We start from the raw sequence: 18,902 nt of genomic DNA, 5'->3' as shown, positions 1-18,902 counted from the left end.
TCCCTTTTAATTTTTTTTTACTCTGTAGCTGTTTTTACCAGGAAAGAACGTGAGCGTTTATAGTGTGTCAATGAATGGCGTTTGGCCATAAACTTCATCAGACAGCTCACGCATACTAGGGGACGCTGTCCGGCTGTCTACATGTAACAACATTACTCTGCTAATTCCAGCAGCCAAACGAAAGCGAACACACACAACAACCGTCCATTTCATTCGAGGTTAGGTTGGCAAATAAACGATTACGAGGAGACCTTTTTCCAATTACAAGGGTTCGACCGCTCTGTACAGATAACTTCCGTATGAACTACAAACGTTCCGGAAAGCCTTTCCGAATAGCATATTTGATAATAATAGTATTGGGAAAAACTCGCTTGGAAAATCGCAAAAAATATTGTATAACAATGTTAGCCCGCGTAGTTTTAAAAAGTAAAAGCAGTAAAATCACGCATCTAAATATTATATATCTATTTATTTATACTATTTCATATATAAAATAAAATAATATATTAATATAGATGAAAGATTAAGAAAATAATAATATATAAAAATATAAAAAATTGTGAGTTTTGATATTTAGTTAATTAGTAAAATGCTGATTACACGTATCGAGAGACACATAGGAATGATAGCCGGATTAAGACCTAAGTACGCAAAGAAGATCCAGAGCATGTCCGTACAAATTAGGGAACGATATAATGTTGAAGTGCTTTATTCGTTATATAGTATTTTTACATGGGCATCCCCAGTCTGAATCTTCTATATTTGAAAATAGAAAATATAGTGCGTTTATACAATATAGATAGATATGCGTTGCCGAGCTACGATGTCCTGCGAGCGTTTCGTTCATTGTAGAAATGGTAAGAAAAGTTTGAGCCGTGTGCACCTACTTAATCCATCTAGATTTAATAACACTAATTCAAATCATTTAGCCTCTCATTCAGAGTCATTCATGGAAATGCGTACTTTAAATCTTGGCAGTTGCAAAATCGACGAGTTATACCTATTCCATGTAGAAGGATTTCAAAATCCGTATGCCTGATTCCGTATTAGTATTTATATTTTCATCTTAAGAAACGAAAGATATATATGTATACGCGAATACAGAAAGCCTTTCATTTATGTGTAAGGTAGTAGTCTTGACGTGGCCAAATCATAGGTTAGGTCTCAAATACTGCGTAAGCGATTTCTATAAAACAAGCGAAAAAAGCTTTAAATACCATTATCAAGTTAAGCTCAGTTCTATATTTATATGCGGGTGAATATTACACAATTGTAATGCGTGTATGTATATTTCTAACTGTTTAAAGATGTTACCGTTATGTCCCATTGCTGGTCCTCTGCAAATAGATCGGGGCTCTTCTCGGCTAACATTCGGGAATGTTCTGGATTCTGCCTTTCCACTACGAAACTGCCAGTTTTACAATTAGACATGATCGATCAGCCGTTTCCCAATGAACCTACTTACGTAAGCGTAGGTCCTCTTTCGCGGTATCGATTAGTTATGTACTGATAATGAAATATGACGAAACATCTCTCTGTGGCATTATTATTTGTCACTCCATATAACACAAATCAGTGCACATTCACTAATATAGTTTGAGTGTTGGCAATGGCATGGGTTGAAGTATGAAGTCGCTGCAGCTGTATGAGTTCCGGAGCTAGTCAGGTCGGGCCTTCATTGGCTCTTTTTGACTACGACGTATCAACCAGTAGTGCTAATGTGCTTCTTGCTAAGCACAAAAGATGAAAGACTCCAAGATTCGGCGAGCGCCATCTAACGTTCAGATTATGCGTTATTAAACATATTTTAGTTATTACTACTTATTTAATATGCTTGATAACTTTTTCTCCTTACTACGGTGGTTTAGTTAAAACTGTTAGCGCCACAGTATGCAGATCCATAGTCCTGAGGCGAGCGGCACATTGCGCCGTAAATAGCACTAAGTACGAGCAGCGCACGTTCAAGACTGTGAGGGGTAAACGGCCGAGACTGTACACTTTCTGAACGATAAATGTGTTCAGGCGGCGCTTTTGAGGTGTTTGTAGCCAAATATATTTAGAACAGGGTTAGGTCGAGTCGCATTGATGAACTAGCAGTGTTCTGTTTGTAGAGTATACGCCGATCACTCCCGATCATAACTTGCTGGAGTACAAGATGACAGTAGCCAACTGTGACCTGATACGGCGCCTAGTTCCCATCAGCCCTGTTAGTTCACCACGTGTTTTACTGCAGTTTCCCAATTAGTTACTTAAAGTAATGCACTCGCGTAAACACGGACACAGGCCACTCTTTTCTTCACGGGTTGTTGCTTACTTGAAGCTTTCAACGTACGCATTCAGTCCAATGGTTATCATAACATCACTATTTATTGACGGGGTAAAGATCTGAGTAGAAACGTCTATTAGCAATGCCGCTAATTGCTCGTGCTGTCAGTATCGACGAGGTTTGAAGGCCAATGTTTTACGAACGCGTTCGCGTTAGGTGGGTATCGCTGATGAGATATGATGGCACTAGTTACTTTTCGTTGCACCGCCCGAGCCGTTACTCAATAGGAAAGCATGCCTTTTCAACTGACGCTCCCAAACAGGTCACGCTTAGTTCTATCAAGCGCCATGTTTTACTAGGACGACGTCGACTCCGCATTTAGAGGCGTAGCAAGCGGTTTTCGCGCCGCAAGCTTGAGCTGTCATCAACAATAATTCATCATCGCAGCTTATCAGTTTGCTAGCTTCTCTCACCGATAGGCCAGCTCCATCGAGAATCATGGACCATTCGCTGCTCAACTAGGACAAAGCTCCGCTCAACTCGATTTAAATCAACCTTTGCTGCTATTCACTCGACAGTGACTTATTTGACTACGATCGGCTTACGAAGCTGATCGACATACCTTAATACCCCGCATAGTTTTAATGAGAGAGACCTTTAGCCATGACGGTATATTTTACTTCTCGACGGTTGGCAATGATGGGCCGGCAACACAGGACTTACTGTGGGTAAATACCGCTGGCTATATATAAACCACCGAACTGGTTGTCGGCATTACTTGACTCCTCATCCGTTCTCGGATATAGGCGTTGGCAGAGATATCATTCTGCTCAACTAAAGACTGAACTAAGCAGCCCGAAAAACCAATGCTAGAAAGGACTAACTGCTCCAGCTGCTTTCAAGGCTACAGGGTTCGCCCTAAGTGTTAAGGGTGGATAACTGCCTAGACCTAGTACTGATCACTAAGAGCGACTTATACCCTTGCGAGGGTCAAGAAACAACAACATCCGTTCCGGTAGTAGAGACTCTATTTACCAGCAGATTTAGCGGCAGAGATCACAACTTGTTAAGCTAACCAACCGAACGACGGTGCTCGTCGTTGCCTATCACAGACCCAGAGGAAGGGATTATTGTCTGATCCAGTTGAGCTACGACTTTTACTAACGATCCCGATATGCTGGCAGCAAGTATGCTAGTAACAGTAGACGAACTGATGCACCGAACGTTGCCTGAACAAGTTAAGTAAACGATGGAGAGTGATCGACACATTAGTGTCGAATAGTACTCACGCGCTCACTCGAGGCAATCATGGCACCCTCTGCTGTTGACGATTTCCTAGTCGTTTTCTCGACTGTTGTAACCAGACTGGCCTGCGAAACAGAACGATCGGACTGCAACCACAGCCATCTTACCTAAAATATTTATTTCTTCTATATGTAGTACGCTGTGACTTTAGCGTACGGCTTGCCGGCGCCGCTGTCGGCATACATAGGCTTACGCAAACATCACTGTAAAGAGATCGACGCACTGAGAGATTCGCGCATTTCGTATTGACTGCACGTGGCCTGATCATTTGAACCTGCCGCTGCTAAGCGACATCATAACGCCCATTCAGAGAATAACAGATTGTAACATGGACAGGAACAGTGCGCCTGCAGCACGTCAGGACAAAGCAGCGACACGTATAGGCAAAAACAGAACAGCAGAGACGAATTGTTAAAGAAGCAGTATGGACACGGTACAGGATTCAGGCAACAACAAAAATAGGCATCTTCCCAAAGCACAAATATTCGGCACCTTCCTAGGGGGACAAACGAGAGTGGCCGGAATCTATGTTTTTATTAGCACGTATGATAAATATCATCAATAACGCCGCTTGTCTTAGACCGTCGAAAAACTCATTACTTATGTGCGACATGTTTAGGCGTAACACAGCACGATTTTCCTTACTATGTGCTTTCCTTACGTACAGGCTTCTGCTTCGTTGACTGCGTACAATCTCAATCGAAAACTGCCTAACACAAGATAGAGCACGTTAATGTTGTTAAAGTATTAGCTTTTTTCTAACGATAAGATGCCAGAACGCAGTAACTGTGCATAATGGACAGCTGTCCGTTCCAGTATGTCCTGGTTCCGGCAGGACATAGCTAACTAACCAGCAAGAACAAGCCATAAAAAGCTTTATGACGTACTAGTTTCATACATATATATTGCTTTCACTTTTTTCATCTGAATATCTAATTTTTTTTTCAGAATTTATGCGTATATCTATTTTTACAAGCGTATAGTATCTGTTATCGATATGCAGTCTGGGTTATTTGTGGGTCCGTAGCTTGTTGCTGAAGACACTATGCCTTCTCGTAGACGATCAGACGTTCGAAACCACAAAATGAGAAGGATCTTAGCAGAGAGGGTATAAATAGACGGTATGTCATTTACAGCATGGTAAATATAGAGATAAATTTATATAGGACTGTGAAAATTTATTTCGGTTAAACAGAAAACCCTTTCTTTAACTTTTGCGCATTCTTTTCTCGGTTACAACACCTAAAAGTGATGAGAAATATCCATTTCTCCCACAGAATTCGTGCTTTCGGGAGGATGGCCTTCGGATTTGTCTTATGTGCTTCGGGATTCAAGTTGAAGAAAGTAGGCAACGTTGACTGACTTCAATCAAATTTGAATCCTAATCTCTTAAACGATAAAAAGGCTTAAACACCGAATTTTCTCTAAAAAATAGCACCATTCTGTTAGCATTGGGCGGCACCATGTTGAGCACTTTATTTAGGGGTTGTAAACCCAAAATAATTCTGGTGCATTTATTTGCCGTTAGTCAAACTAGAATAGAACATTAACAACCTAATTCGTCTTTTCACGGCAATCTTACTAAAATAATTACTTTGAGCTCAAATGATTAGATATTCTGAAACACCTAAATTCGGGCCAAAATACCTTGCTTTGAGTAAATACAGGTATAATAAAATGATAATAGTGATAATTTGTTTTATCATTACCCATTAGTGACAGCCCTGTGGGTGACGTGTTTGCTACTAAGGAGGACATGCGGTGATCTAGGTTACAATGCAGGCATAGAGATACTTCGTTTCGGCTTAGAAGAAGCTGGGATTCAAGCGTAAAGCTTTAATCTGTTCTACCGTCGTTACGATTTTGTCAAATCTTTAGGTTCATATTTTCAAGGCCGAAGGTTTTAGGTCGAATCTTGCTACATATGCACGAAATGCCCATCATCATTATGCAAAACAATAAGTGAAGCTCTTTAGGTCTGTAACAGCTGATCATAACTCTAAGGGAACAATGAAGCATCTATGTCTTCGCTCTATGCCAAACCTAAATGGTCATCAATTCTGCTACTTATGTTAGACAGCTTTGATTATTTCAGTTTGTGCTTCCCCATTCTGCGGAGCGTGCATATAATGAAAAACAAAAACCATTTAACTGTTCTTTTGCGTCCAATTGAAGTAGGGAATTCGAAAATCATTAACTAGCTAAAGACGCTGTGGTTAATCTACACTTTGTTGTGATCTATCATAGTTGAAGAGTCGTGCCAGCTAAGAACTGAATCACGAATATGTCGCGTTCGTGTACGTTCAACGAAGGCGCAGGCGTAACGCACAGAAAGGACGAAATAAATACAGTCAAGTCAGGAAAACAGGCCATTTAAAATAGGTACGCTATTGTTTCTAGTATTATCTTATATAATGTTATCTCTTTAGTTGTTGAAATTATATCTAGAAATTGAACGTACCCTAGGCCCTCTTATTTTTCACAAGAACAAGTTCTACTCTGCTTTTGACCTAAACTATCCGACCTTATTCTATATGCCTCTCAAATGTATTTATTATAATATAGAGGTACTCGCAACGGAGACTTACAGGGTTGGACGTTGTTGTACTAGCGGATAGCGGACATACGTCTTTTTTATTCCGTCAAAAGATAATGCTAATTAAACCATCGTTATCATTTCTTTCACTCTCGTCCAAGAACTTTAAAGTGTCTATACTCACTAAACGAAAAGTATCTACTCCTCAGAAATCATTTTATGATGCCAATATGTCTATCGATCTGCGAATTTCCTATCAGTGGTTGCCAATAATCAAATCTTACATAGACGCGTAACGCCAACATGTAACGCGTCTAGACATACAGAATAAAACCATTTTTCATACTTCAGTTAAAATATTCGTCATACTAACCTCCCATAGCATCTGGAAGTCTTTCTGGTCAATTCGTAGCAGTTCGCAACATTCATTTGCAACGACGGTCGCTGAATGAGGAGACGAAAGACATGAGACTGACTCCCCGAACGCTCTCCCGACGCCAAGAGTGCATAACGTAACATTACCCTGCAAAACAAATCGCTTTCGATAAATTATGTTCTGCTTAAACCATCCATACATTATAGTTGAGAACAGGAACGATTTGACCTATTCACCGCTACACACCTCTCGATTGGGCTTTTCGAAATTAGGTCTGATGTGGAAGTCAAGGCTCGAGCCTTTGTAGACGACGACGTCAAATAACGGCTTTCCAAAAGGGGCCAGATTGAATGTTGAATCTAGTCGTTTGCTCAGTAAGTTGTTATATTTATTGAACAAGTTGACGATAGGACGTGACACATCAAAGTATTCGTAATTTTAGACAGGCAGCTATCAAGGCCTTTGGAGACGTCGCTCCAGGCAGACCAACAGAAGCCTTTGCGGCTGCCGAACGAATGAAAGAATTAATCTCTCTAGTTAAACAGTTCATACTCAAGTCCGAAATCAGTTTATATACAAACTGAACGATCTTTCGGCTTCCGACCTTCTTCTTGAAATTGTATGCAGCAATTAAGGGACCATAGATGAATCGAGCTGGCACGGGCAAAAATAGTCACACGTATCACTCTCACGGATCCGCTATCCAGGAAGCAGAAAGTCAAAGTTGTGTTATTTTTATCGCAAACTGGGAGCTCGTTCTTTTATCTACTCAGAATACTTCCGCCCAACATCTGCGGACTTCGATTGTCGGTTCTAATGACGCAAGCGGACAGATCTAAACCTATTATTGCCCTCCATACATATACGCTGACAGCTCAAAGAATACCTCCACGGCTTACCTGTATGTGTGTTTGTGTGTATCTACTTGCAAGCAACAGCATACATGAATCGTACGCGTAGATTATTAAGCTGTTCCGATGTTGAATGAGCGCAGCTCAGCTGAATAAACCATGTTGCTAAGCATATAAACACACATGATAGCCGCGTTTCTATTTACTAAGGTTCGGCTTAACGGCTTCTGAAGGAAGCTCAAAACGGTGCCACAAGTCCTCGGGCAGCAGCGAGAAGTCGACTAGGAGACACGCGAGGCGATTTCAGGTTACCATACATAGTCCAAGTACTCTTTATAGGATGAAGGCCTTGGTTCGATTTAATTGTTCGAAGTTCTCCTCTGTAAAATTTTCCCAAGTGATGTGCGCTCCACGCCTTGTGATAGTAGCGGTTGTAAAAAACAAGCGATGAAGCGATTTCATCGTTCATCCAATCAACACCGCCTTCCTGCGTCTTCTGGTGACGTGTGCAGTTCGTGCTGTTTGCGGGAAAGTTCAATTTTAAATAACGAAACTAGTTTACATTACTAAAAGGTGATCTAGGAAGCGCAAGGTGTCAGTGGTCACTGTCGTGTCTCGCTTTCTAAATTTCAGTACCTCTTGATCAGGTTTACAGTAAGTCCCGAATGTGCAACTGTCGCGTAGAGCCAGAGTAGAGTTTGCTGCGCTTAGAATGTGTTCCACTGATCTATTACTAACTCACCCGCAAAGATGGCTTTGACTGATTTCCTTAACCCTCTTTTTCGATCCGGGCGCCCTTCAGCAAAACGGAAAACAGAAATGGGTTTAGGTTGTCTTCCTAAAGTGAGTCAGTTTCCTGCCCGATTTATAGAAACTTCCATGAACTAGCACGAGCATAACTTTGTCTCTAGATGTCGAATGAGAACTTCTTTTGGAAGTCGACAAACACTGTGTATAGCGGATTTCACGACGTGGCCAGCGCTCCCTTGAGGTCAGCCACTAGGATTTCGCATGTCGTTTCTGTGTAGTGTTTCCAGAACCTATGTTGCTTCATTGGAGAAGCATGTAAGCGTTTTAAATAGCTGCTCAGGCTTTTTGCTAATAAGTCAAAGATCAGCCTATGCTAAACACTTTTCTCCACTATATTTCGTCATGATGAAGGGTCGCGCTTCTCTTTAGGCATCACTAACAGGGTGCCGCTTCTCCACTGGGCGGAAGATGTTCTAATAGATGGCCACTTGTAAAATAGTATCGTCCAGCACGGCGCATTTGAAATGCTCGTTGCAGATCCTATCTCGACAAGCAGCTTTATTGTCGCATAAAACACAACATTAGTTCTCACGCTGTTGGGTTTGATTCGAAGATATCGCGTTCTATTGGGATCCCCTCTTCCCACTTTTGAGCAAAGAATGGCACCATGTGTACTATCGTATCAAACTCCCAACCACCAAATGCAAGGAGTGAACGTTTGAACTGACAGCTGTTTCCCGCTAAGTTTCTCTAGATCGACATGGTACAATGTAACATATCACGACCGTAAGCAGACCGAGAGGGGCTGCCACCAAAGGGTAGCTTTGAATCAGACAGATCAGCATTATCTCCGTTTGTCTGTCTTTTCGCCCGTGTGTCATTGGAGATCATTCGATATCTCAACGGATTGGATCCCCGCATGATCAATGGTTGGCCCACTTTATCGACGCACGTCTTGGACACAGGGTCATAATGCACAATTACCAAACGTCGGCCAATATCCTGCTTATGCAAACTATGTAGACTTCCCGGAATATTGTAAAGTAAGCTGGGCATCGGCCGATTCATACGATGGAGGTCGTTCCTAAAGTCCACTCTACGCTGTAAAGAAGGCCGATCTGGTCATTCGAGTGATTGCTATCCCTAAAGGAAGCAATAATGAATGCCCTTGTGCGATCAACTGCGAACATCCAATGGCATAAGATCCCTGTATTTGCGGTGACAGATTTGTCTGGTGACCTTTCAGTTTTGATCAATTCGGTTATGAAAAGACCTGTGTATGCCGTCTGGCTGTGTAATTAGGGGCCGGCGATAGGCATCCATTCAGTCACCTTTACATGATAGCAGGGTCTATGTAGTGCGATCAGACGATGGAAACAGATGCACGTCACAAGTGATCGCCTCTAGTGCTGACAGACCTGAGACCCCAGTTCCAGAAGCGCCCAAGGCCTTTTGTGTTTCACTCCAGTTTGCTTACCTGCCGGCATTGGGCAAAAAAACACCCTAAGTCGAACTTTAACATCGGCCTTACGGTATTTTTTCATTAATTTAAAAAAGAACTAACATAAATGGGACAGTGTGGGCCAAAAGAAAAAGTGTGGATCATAATAAGTAAGTAGAAATCGAAAGAACTTCGGACCGTTCATTTTAAAGCTTCTAGTCCAGGTTTTTTCAAGTGGAAATATGTCTATGCTGACAAAAAGTGTGTACATTGTTTAAATTAGAATAACAAAAATAGCCATTGCGTTTACGGTGATCTACTCTACTCATGAAACGTATTTTTGAAAAAAAATTGCCTCCGGCCGTTCTGATCGGCCCGAGGTGTATATGGTTGGTCTCATTGAAAGTTCTAAACTGAATTATTGAGAAAGTAGTATTAATAACTACAGAAATGTTTCTATTAGTCCTTCTTTTTAATGCTGGAGTAGCGTACGCCTGAGTATATTCTTTTAATATTCTTTAACACGACAATGTACATGTGCGTACATGAATTAAGTGTTTCTATTGAAGCAACGTTCTCCCGTATGGGCTCGACGTCATCAGGATATATCACGAAAAGAAAGAGTTTTCGTTTTCTGTTAAATAACGTGAGGCTTGTTAGACTTTGATGAAAGGATAGTATCAAATCTAATGGACAAAATAGGACTATAATAAATGCTAAGTGATAATCTTCAAGCAAAAAAAAACATTTTATTCTACATAATTCGCCTTTTTTTTTGCCAATTATTGGTTAGCTTCACTGTGTTACTGAGTTAACAAGGTATTTTTTTGTGGATTTGAAAAGGCTTCGTAGAGGCATTTGTGATGCTAATGAAATACTGTGTAGTATATTAAAATCCTATTCGGCTAATGTCGTTGTACACAGCGTATACATTCTTAGATTTCAGAGCCACAAGCATATGTGGCAGTATATATTTTGTTTATATGTATCGTGCAACAGATCCCCTGATAAGCTAAACGATTACAGGGTGCGCCACGATGTCCAATAAATAAACGTACGGTGTACAACACGTGTGGGCCGTCTTTCAAAAGCTGAGGTAACGGCGGTACCGTTAAAAAGGCACCCCTCATTGTATCAACAGCTGGATGAAACAACAAACATGGATAGTATCTGTTGCTTTGAATTTAGTTCTCCGACTTCAACAAACAATACATTCGAGGGCGTAGATTATCCATTAATCGGCTAGAGTGATCGATTCCCCATAATTGAAAAAAATAACGCGTACGCACTTTTAATCTGTCGAGTGAAAACGTTAGCCTATAGTGGATTATTTGTACAAACAAACTTGGCTTGGGTGGGGCCTTTAACTTGAACAAAATGAGCGAAAAGAAAACCGTGATAATTTCCACTAAAAGCGAATTAAAGATCTGAGCAGAATAGGAAAACGTGACGCTGAGGTAGCTCTCCTATCAGATGCACTTACAGTTGCAATTAACAGTCTATAGCGTGGGGTCCGGGTGCTGGATTTAAAGGTGCGATAATGGCTGAGGCATATAAGCGAAGTGGTTCGAGATTACACCGATCCTCTTAGGCTAGGAGGTATCATTTAACTCCACAGTGAAATAACTCTAGGTGTATCCATCCTCTTATAAGGATATCATTATCGTATTCGTATAAGAGACCCTGACTCCTTGTTGTTCCTTGAAATGATAGGAATTCATGTCAGTAAAAGATATCTCACAATAGAAGTTCTGTTTCCTTCAATCCTGCTATTTATGCCCGCCTTTATCCAAGTCATACTTAAAATCCTCGAATCAGGCTTGCAAGTGTTCCCAGGTTATTACCACTGTTATATGTGAATTACATTATTTATAATGACTATTACATATTTGAGATGAGAGACGAAGCAAGTAACAGATTAGTTATAATCAACTAATTATAATTAATACAGTATTTGCTAGAAACGTTTCCCAAAAATAAATAAATAAAGAGTCGACTGAATTACTTCTAAAAAATACCTTCAAGTCCACAGTTAACGCCTATATGTAACTATCATTATTATTATATCTTAATGCGTTCAACACGCGCAAGTCCTGGCAAAGGTGAGCATCTTTTACGGAGTCACGAACCAGTATCAATCATACGAGCACGATTAACCACAATGAGATTAGGCCTCTCCAGTATTTAGCAAGGGATAGTTCCACTGGTCGGTGTTATGAGTTAAGGGAAGATCAGTCATTGACTGTTGAGGTTAATAGCTGATTCTAAGGTAACAACCAGCTTCCATCAGCATCACACAGCCAATCGTTCCTATGATTTCCAAAAATCATCCTATTTCCAAAATTGATAGTAACATATTTTCCACCCTTAAGGTCTACTTTTATCAACTCGTTATGCGTACCATTGGACTACATAAAACAAGATTAGAAAATGCTCAAAACCAATTTTCCGTTTTCAAACACCCCTTACCCCAATGCGATTTTTGTTGGGGGGGGGGGGGGAATTATAAAAGGTTGGTATCTATGAAGGCTGCCTTCCTGCTTTAGTATCTAAAATATGTATTTTAGTATATGGAGTGGACGAATATTGTTGTTAACACGCATTCAATTAAACCCCGTACCATAATAGAATGAAAATAGGTGATTCGTCATGTTTTTCAGCTTAGAAATCACTTTGCTGGACATGTTGTCATCTCGAGGGTAAAAAAATAATATAATATTAAAAAAAAATTAATCGTATTGGTGCTTCGCGAACTGCTATGCTAGGCGTTGTGTGCGTCTGCTGCTTTCCAGCCCACCCCTACGTGCTTAGGCATATGTTTCAGTTTAATAGAAGTTGCGACTAAATCTGCTAGGAATGAGCTTTCATTTTAGCAAGACTAACTTCAGTAATGCCACTTCTGCTCAATATCTCAATGATACTACTGCATGAATTTGAAATTATTTTATCATCTTCAGTAGTTTTTTACTCTAAAGTTTTTTCGGGCTACTTAACATTGCGGACATGTACATCTCGGAGGTACACCGACTTCTGATAAGCAATACACCCGTTATTGTTTTGTGGAGGCGGGGAAAGCCCTGATTCAGTGATATTATATACACGCTAAGTCCCAATTGTTTCGCCTGAGTTTCCATTATAAGGACCACTGCTGTCGTTTGCCCACTTTTTTGTAAAGCCATTAAAGATCTTCTGTTAATCCTTAAACCACCACAAAGCCATATGTATACAAGTCGACCTTGGGTGCAAATAATCGTACGAAAATAATGCAGCTACAATGCTATTCACAGCCACTTCCAGTCATACTCTATATTTTATGGTAGTATTACGATTGCTACTGGGTATCACCGAGTATATACAGGTAACTTCCTGTGGCGATTTGTTATTGCGTTTTCTGATGTGGGCAGAAGTGTTCGTTGTCACACTTGCGCGGGGGCTAGGGTCACGGCTGGGATTCACGAAGCTAACTACCAGGTGACGCATTGAAGTTACCGTAAATCTGCCCAAATAGGGACCTTTCCCAGGAACTCGAATAGGAGCGGTGGAGTTTAAACAAAAGAGGGGGTTAGCCATCGTCACAAAGAAAACACCCTACACCGTTGATCCCCACTCTTTTGTGTTCTTTCATGCAGGTTATGCGATTAAAAAGCGACATATGGGATCAACTATTATCTTACGAGCTCGGTATCTAGATTGATATTGCGATATCCTTTGAATGAGCCTAGATGGGTAGTCCAGTGCCGAACGGATCCAGCTAGAACGTGTGCGACGACATGAACTGAGTACCAAGCCAAAAATGATCGGAGCCTATAGAATGATATTACCCTACACGCTTAATAGGTACATCTAATAGTTCAACTGGGTCGGCTCATGTAGTTTTTATGTGAAAAAAGCCGGGTCGCTTGACTGCAACAACTGCAATCATATCGCCGATGTACATCGCAGACCGATACGCGTCGATGGCACCTGATAGGTTATAACGCCACGATTTCAAATTTGTAAGAACCAGTCCCTATAAACTAACTATTCCCTGTCACAGGCGAGATGCATTTGTATTATAACGATATAGGACAATAAATGAACGTGTGCGTAACGGCAAGACTGTCATGTTTCATCCTTTAATCTTGATTAAAGATTAGTAGTGATGATTTCTTTAGCCAAAGAGCTCGCTGTCTCGCCATAATGGGTACGGGTTTTTGTTTTTCCTGAATAGCCTCCTCATAAAATATAGTCGGCTATATTAAAGCTGTTTAACAGTGCCTCAACTTGCTGGGTCTACTACATTCATTATCTTTTTGTAGCTAAATTAAGCCTTATTGCTTGTATTTTATAATCCAATATATAAGAGCTGATGGTGAGGACGACTCACCATTGAGGCTCCTATGTTGTTTGTGATTTGAACATCAAGCGACCCCTTGAGGACGGCATACCAGTTTTTTCCTTTGTCACCCTCTCGGAACACTGCAAGCAAGAGCAGACACCCAATATTAATATAATTATCACATAAGTACAACGAAGGTTTTTATTATATATTTCATTCTAATTAGCAGTATTCTATTCGTCTACCTCAAATATGTGCGGATGAAAAATGCCGGTTAAATGATAGGATATAATATGTTTCATATTTTGTCTCCATTTTAAGACTGAGTAGGTATATCAAACGTCTTTAGACAGCTTCGAGAACAAATAGAAGACGTACACTAGAACCAGAGTTTTCTCTGTCCCATTTCGTAGTCTCGAAACAACGCGCGTTCGTGATCTACGCGTTAAACGAGATAGCAGTTAGTTGTTGCGTAAAGCTATACAAATACTCAATGTGTATTTGTAGGCCTGTCCAGATTTCTCGAACAAATACAATGATTTTCGAAACAGTTTCATCATTTAAGGCATTAAAATCTATTGAGCTTTTCGAGCAGAGCTAGTATGACCTTGCTTATAATGCATCGAGCTAATTTTTACCAGCTTGGTAAAAGTGTAATAGATATGGATTATTCAAGCTGTGAGAAGTAGAAAATAAGGGTCAAACGATACCTGTAGGACAATTTCTTCTGGCAGTGGGGAAACGCACTATATTTCTCGCGATTTCTCATAGTTTTGAGCTTTAACTTATGCTGATGGGTCGTTTTCATTGAAGTTGCTCCACTTTTGCATTTGCTTCCGTTGAAAGCCCCAGTACGATTTCCGGCTCTGATTGTCCATGTGGCGACAGCCCTCGATTCAAACCGATCTTATCCAGATGCTATTTAATGATATCAACCGTACAACATCGCCGAAGAGATTAACTTTTCAGTGATTTTTAAAAAAAGGCTGATTTCTAAAAGAACAAATTTTACGAGCTTTCATTTTTGAAGGTAAGGAACGACAATATAGCGACGTCCTTTCCCACAGGCACCGCAACGGTCCTGCGGATTCAATAGTCCTTCCCTTTTCATCCTTTGCTATTTTTATTGATGAAGGCTCTGTTCCATTTCTTGTAATAAGTTGCTGTTCATAAGACTAAAGCGGAAGATGAGCGAAAAAGCCTGTTAGAGAATAACCATGTCTACCCAAAAAATTACGGTATTTTCATTTCTTGTTATGTCAAAAACGAGTCATCTAACAGCGTCGTTATGAAGTAATTCTTTTGCGCTAAGCTGGTGGTGCCGTATTTGTACGGCTCTATTCTTGCTTTAATTGTAGTGGGCCCCAGCATTCCAATTTTGTCATAGTGGGCCTTTTTGGAATTAGGAAATATTATCCACCGAGCTTCTCTAGGATATCTCATTGAGGCATCTCAGGATAAATCGGACACGATCAGCTAAGACGCTTTAGACCTTCAAGTTAAGACAGGGATGCGGATCTCCAGGCGCCCAAATTTTCTTTGCAACTTCTCATCGCTACCTCATCATGTAAATGAAATTAATCCCGTTCTTATGCTGAGTCGCAGGCATCTATGTGTTACAGGCGTTAATTAAGTACCCGAATCCTTATATTGTCCTTATGCCTTATTCAATGCGTTGCAAGAGTGGGAACATTTTCGATACAATTCTCGCCCGAATTTTGGTTGCTTAAAAGAGTCATATTTGGGTTGTCATTCTTTCAAGAAAGCCAAACGGAACCTCTAGCTTATAGATCTCCGGCATCTTCTTGAATAAAAGGAATTTCGACCACACGGATGGTGGTGATAACGGCACAGCAACAGGAACTGACTCTAGCTGTTCAATGAATAGAGAGATTGAAAACAAAATAACTTTAATGTTTTCATAGTGGATGAACGTCCCTCTCAGCCTCCCGAGGTCGCGCGACTTAGAGAAGTTCTGCGTGCAACGCTTTACGATGTCTCTTTCAACGATTTGTTGATGACCTATTGGAAAGAACAAATTTAGTAGCCTTTAATTTGGCTGCTGAGTTAATCATGCCCGCCGTCATAAATTGGGTTCGTTCAGTCCGTTTCAGCGAAAACGAGCTGATTAGGGTTGTTGACTAATGAAATGTTCGCAGTGAAACGCTTGTTCGATATTCCCTTAGAATTGTTTCTCAAAGCCGCACGGTTAACTTTGTTTGACCGCGTATCCAGTGACCATTTAATAGACTATTCATTGGAAGTGAAACGCGTCCATTACCTCTGTTATTAACAGATATAAGCCTTCATATAATTGTAATCCATTACTTATTACTCTGTCTTACAATGTCACTTAACGTGTACGTGTATGTGTATATAGAAAAAAAATATAACGATATGACACGTGAGCCTTTGCTATGCCTCACATCATTTTACTAAACAACCCAATCAGTCAAAAGAACATCAAAATTGTTCTTCAAAGGTATCTAACATCACTACATATAGTATGTGTACTTGTTGTCGAACTGCCGTTACTGAAACAGCAGCTATTTTGAACGAGCTCAGCGTTTTTTTATACAATACATCGTAATAGCATACTAAGCTGTCCTCCATTTTGAACATCTCTCAGAGCAGATCCGTCACCCCAACCTTGTCAGGCGGCGGCAGCATAGGCTAAGTGGTTAGTACATATGAATTGCAGCGTTGGCAAAAGGCTTCTGTTATCATGCCGCTTCATAGATTTGTTTGAGCAGAAACCATCTAAGAAACCCGTCCAAAGTGATACCTGACGTCCTATTTACCAACCTTTAGAAGAAAAAAACAACGCTTTATTTCGATGAGGCTAAATCTTTTGTTAAACGCAACGCAAGACCAGCTCAAGTGATTCGGTTGGGCAGCCATTTAAAGCAATAATTCAATCGAAATCTCTCTACTTAGCCGCATAGAAGAGATCTATTTTCTATATCTCGTTAACATACGCATTAAAAACGCAGAAAAATTGTTACCGCGATTGAACCTTAATTGTCTCTGTTATATGCATGTACCTGCTAATCACTTCCAATAGCCGTATCGTCAATAGCACGAATTGGTTTCAGGCTCGTCCATGCAGAAATTTCACGCGGTCCTATTGTCCACAAACCCACTTGTATGGACGGCCCCTTAATCATTCCTTCCGGCTAGCTGCCTCAATGGCAAAATAACCGAAGAAAAGCTTTTACGAAAGAAACGCTTTGCCTCGAACGATTACCGTGCCAGTGATAATTTTTTTTCCTATTCTTCCGAAAGTGGTAAATGTTAATAATCAAAATAGCAGAAATTATGGATAAAGAGAAGACAGTGCAATTACGTTAAATCGTGTTCTAAAATTATCTAGCAACGAAGTCGTACAGAATCGGTCACGACGTCTCTCGGTATTCGCGTACAAAGAAGGTCCCTACTTTCTGTTCTTTTTTGTTTCGAGTCGCCATCAAATCCCTATTTTCTGCGCAATCCCTGGGCCTTTTATCCACTTCTGGTTCCGTTCTCGCGTCAGCTGTAGGGAGAACCTCGACCCGCGATGGCTTGCCTTTGATCCGCTGTCAGTACGATTCCCTTTCATAGCATCTGCAAAATCGGCAACGTACTGTCAACCATAAAAAGCAGGACATCAAAGCGGTTCAGGTCAAAATGAATGAATTTGTCGCTTGCTGTTGGTCTTCAGTGAACCCGGCGTGTCGAACCAGGCGTCGCTAGAGAGGTGGAGAGGCGGGGAAAAGCTCCGAAGTACGCTGCACATAAGATGCAAAAAAGGTAGTATGCCAGAAAGAAACAACTTGTAAGGAGCAATCCACGTAAACGAATGGGTTAGGACCAGATGCGCTTTCTGATGATTAAGTGGCTGCCCGCCTTTAAGGAGCAGAAGGAGACATTCTCATTTAGGTAGACGGCGTACATATGATGGAAGAGACAAACACCTGCTTTGTAGCCCATACGTTTCCCTATTGATGATGTAGGGTGTTCTTACACAAGGTCCAACACAAGGATTAGTCACCTTGTGACTGTATTTTCTTTTTTTTGTTAGTATTCATATACAATGAACGAACATTACGTTATTAGACACTTCTGCAGCCTCCGAGAAAACTTACTGAATAAAAAATTGTGTGTAAAATTGAGCAAACACATAACTATTGGATAACTGGGCAATTATTGAGATAGCTATTATCAACGCTGTTTAACAAATAGTGATACCTCATAGTCGTTGAAATTCGTCTGCTGACGACCGCTTGAGTGTGAGAGCATTTTTCACGACAGGTTAGGAAATAAGGTGCGAGGACGGAATAATAGTCAGATTAAATGTCTTCAAAAAGGTCCATTCGACTATTACAAGGTTAGTTGAACTTTTTTTTTCGCGTAGAAGTTATATTCGTAGTACATCTAATAGTCTGCTTGAAATTGAATAACGATTCATCCTTGGGAACGAACCGGTTCGCATGCTGGCCTCTATCGATACGAAAATAGCTATATATATGGGAAGTTTTACTTACATGTAACTCCCGCATCGATGTCTTCATAATAGCCGTAATAGGCAAGCTGTTGTAACAACAGCGGATGAAGACGATGAAAGGGTGGCATAGCGCGTAGCTTAGCGTAGATCAACTCCAAATCATCCTGTGTACGTTCGGGATGGCTGTAGAATGAACAGGGTACAAAACACATAGGAAAATGGCAAAATCTTCACACTGACTGGTTTAGCATAGAAGAACACAGTTGATAAGACCGTAGAAACACACGTATACGAACAGGTTTATGGTGAAAACAATCAAGCGCTCAACTTCAAAACATATAACGCAGATTTCAAAGCTGTTTCTAAACGATTAGCAACAAATTTACGAAGATGGGGAGCGTGCATGATGCTAAATTGGGAACATCGCCTTCAGTGGTGTGCTATTGTTAGGTCCGCATAATAATAGTAGTAACAATGATAATAATAGAACCTACTGTTATCGAACGTTTGTACCTGTAGAGATGGATCGTATATATGGTTAATCATTTCTTACTAACCACGTTTTTAACGCTCATC

The 18,902-nt window shown here is 40.7% G+C and overlaps 2 protein-coding genes across 2 annotated transcripts in view; both read right to left on the bottom strand.

Annotated features, from left to right (window-relative positions):
- Positions 1 to 2,787, bottom strand: part of Epac (Exchange protein directly activated by cAMP) — an 87,328-nt gene extending 84,541 nt beyond the window's left edge. The window contains exon 1 of the mRNA XM_022848776.2: positions 1,315 to 2,787. Within this exon, the coding sequence (XP_022704511.1) occupies positions 1,315 to 1,431 (117 nt within the window). The 5' untranslated portion in view covers positions 1,432 to 2,787. The remainder of the gene's footprint in view (positions 1 to 1,314) is intronic.
- On the bottom strand, positions 2,622 to 18,633 carry LOC147752268 (rap guanine nucleotide exchange factor 4-like). The gene is made up of 4 exons (XM_086972039.1): positions 18,367 to 18,633; positions 13,892 to 13,983; positions 6,481 to 6,630; positions 2,622 to 2,684 (listed from the first exon to the last, which is right to left on the bottom strand). The coding sequence occupies exons 1-4, from the start codon at positions 18,536 to 18,538 to the stop codon at positions 2,622 to 2,624; spliced, it is 477 nt and encodes a 158-aa protein (XP_086828165.1). The 5' UTR covers positions 18,539 to 18,633.
- Positions 18,634 to 18,902: the final 269 nt, after the last annotated feature.

This window comes from Varroa jacobsoni, unplaced genomic scaffold (genome assembly GCF_002532875.2).
Source record: "Varroa jacobsoni isolate VJ856 unplaced genomic scaffold, vjacob_1.0 scaffold_1376, whole genome shotgun sequence".
Taxonomy (NCBI): domain Eukaryota; kingdom Metazoa; phylum Arthropoda; class Arachnida; order Mesostigmata; family Varroidae; genus Varroa; species Varroa jacobsoni.
This window is presented reverse-complemented; position numbering and strand designations above follow the sequence as displayed.

Bases quoted from the DNA above. Each gene is read 5' to 3' on its own strand.
- LOC147752268 (XM_086972039.1), bottom strand. From the start codon at position 18,538: ATGTGTTTTGTACCCTGTTCATTCTACAGCCATCCCGAACGTACACAG. The intron at 6,631-13,891 runs GTGAGTCGTCCT...TTTGTTTTGCAG, and splicing joins ACAACATAGGAGCCTCAATG to GGTAATGTTACGTTATGCAC. The intron at 2,685-6,480 runs GTTAGTATGACG...TGTTGATGACAG, and splicing joins ACTTCCAGATGCTATGGGAG to CTCAAGCTTGCGGCGCGAAA.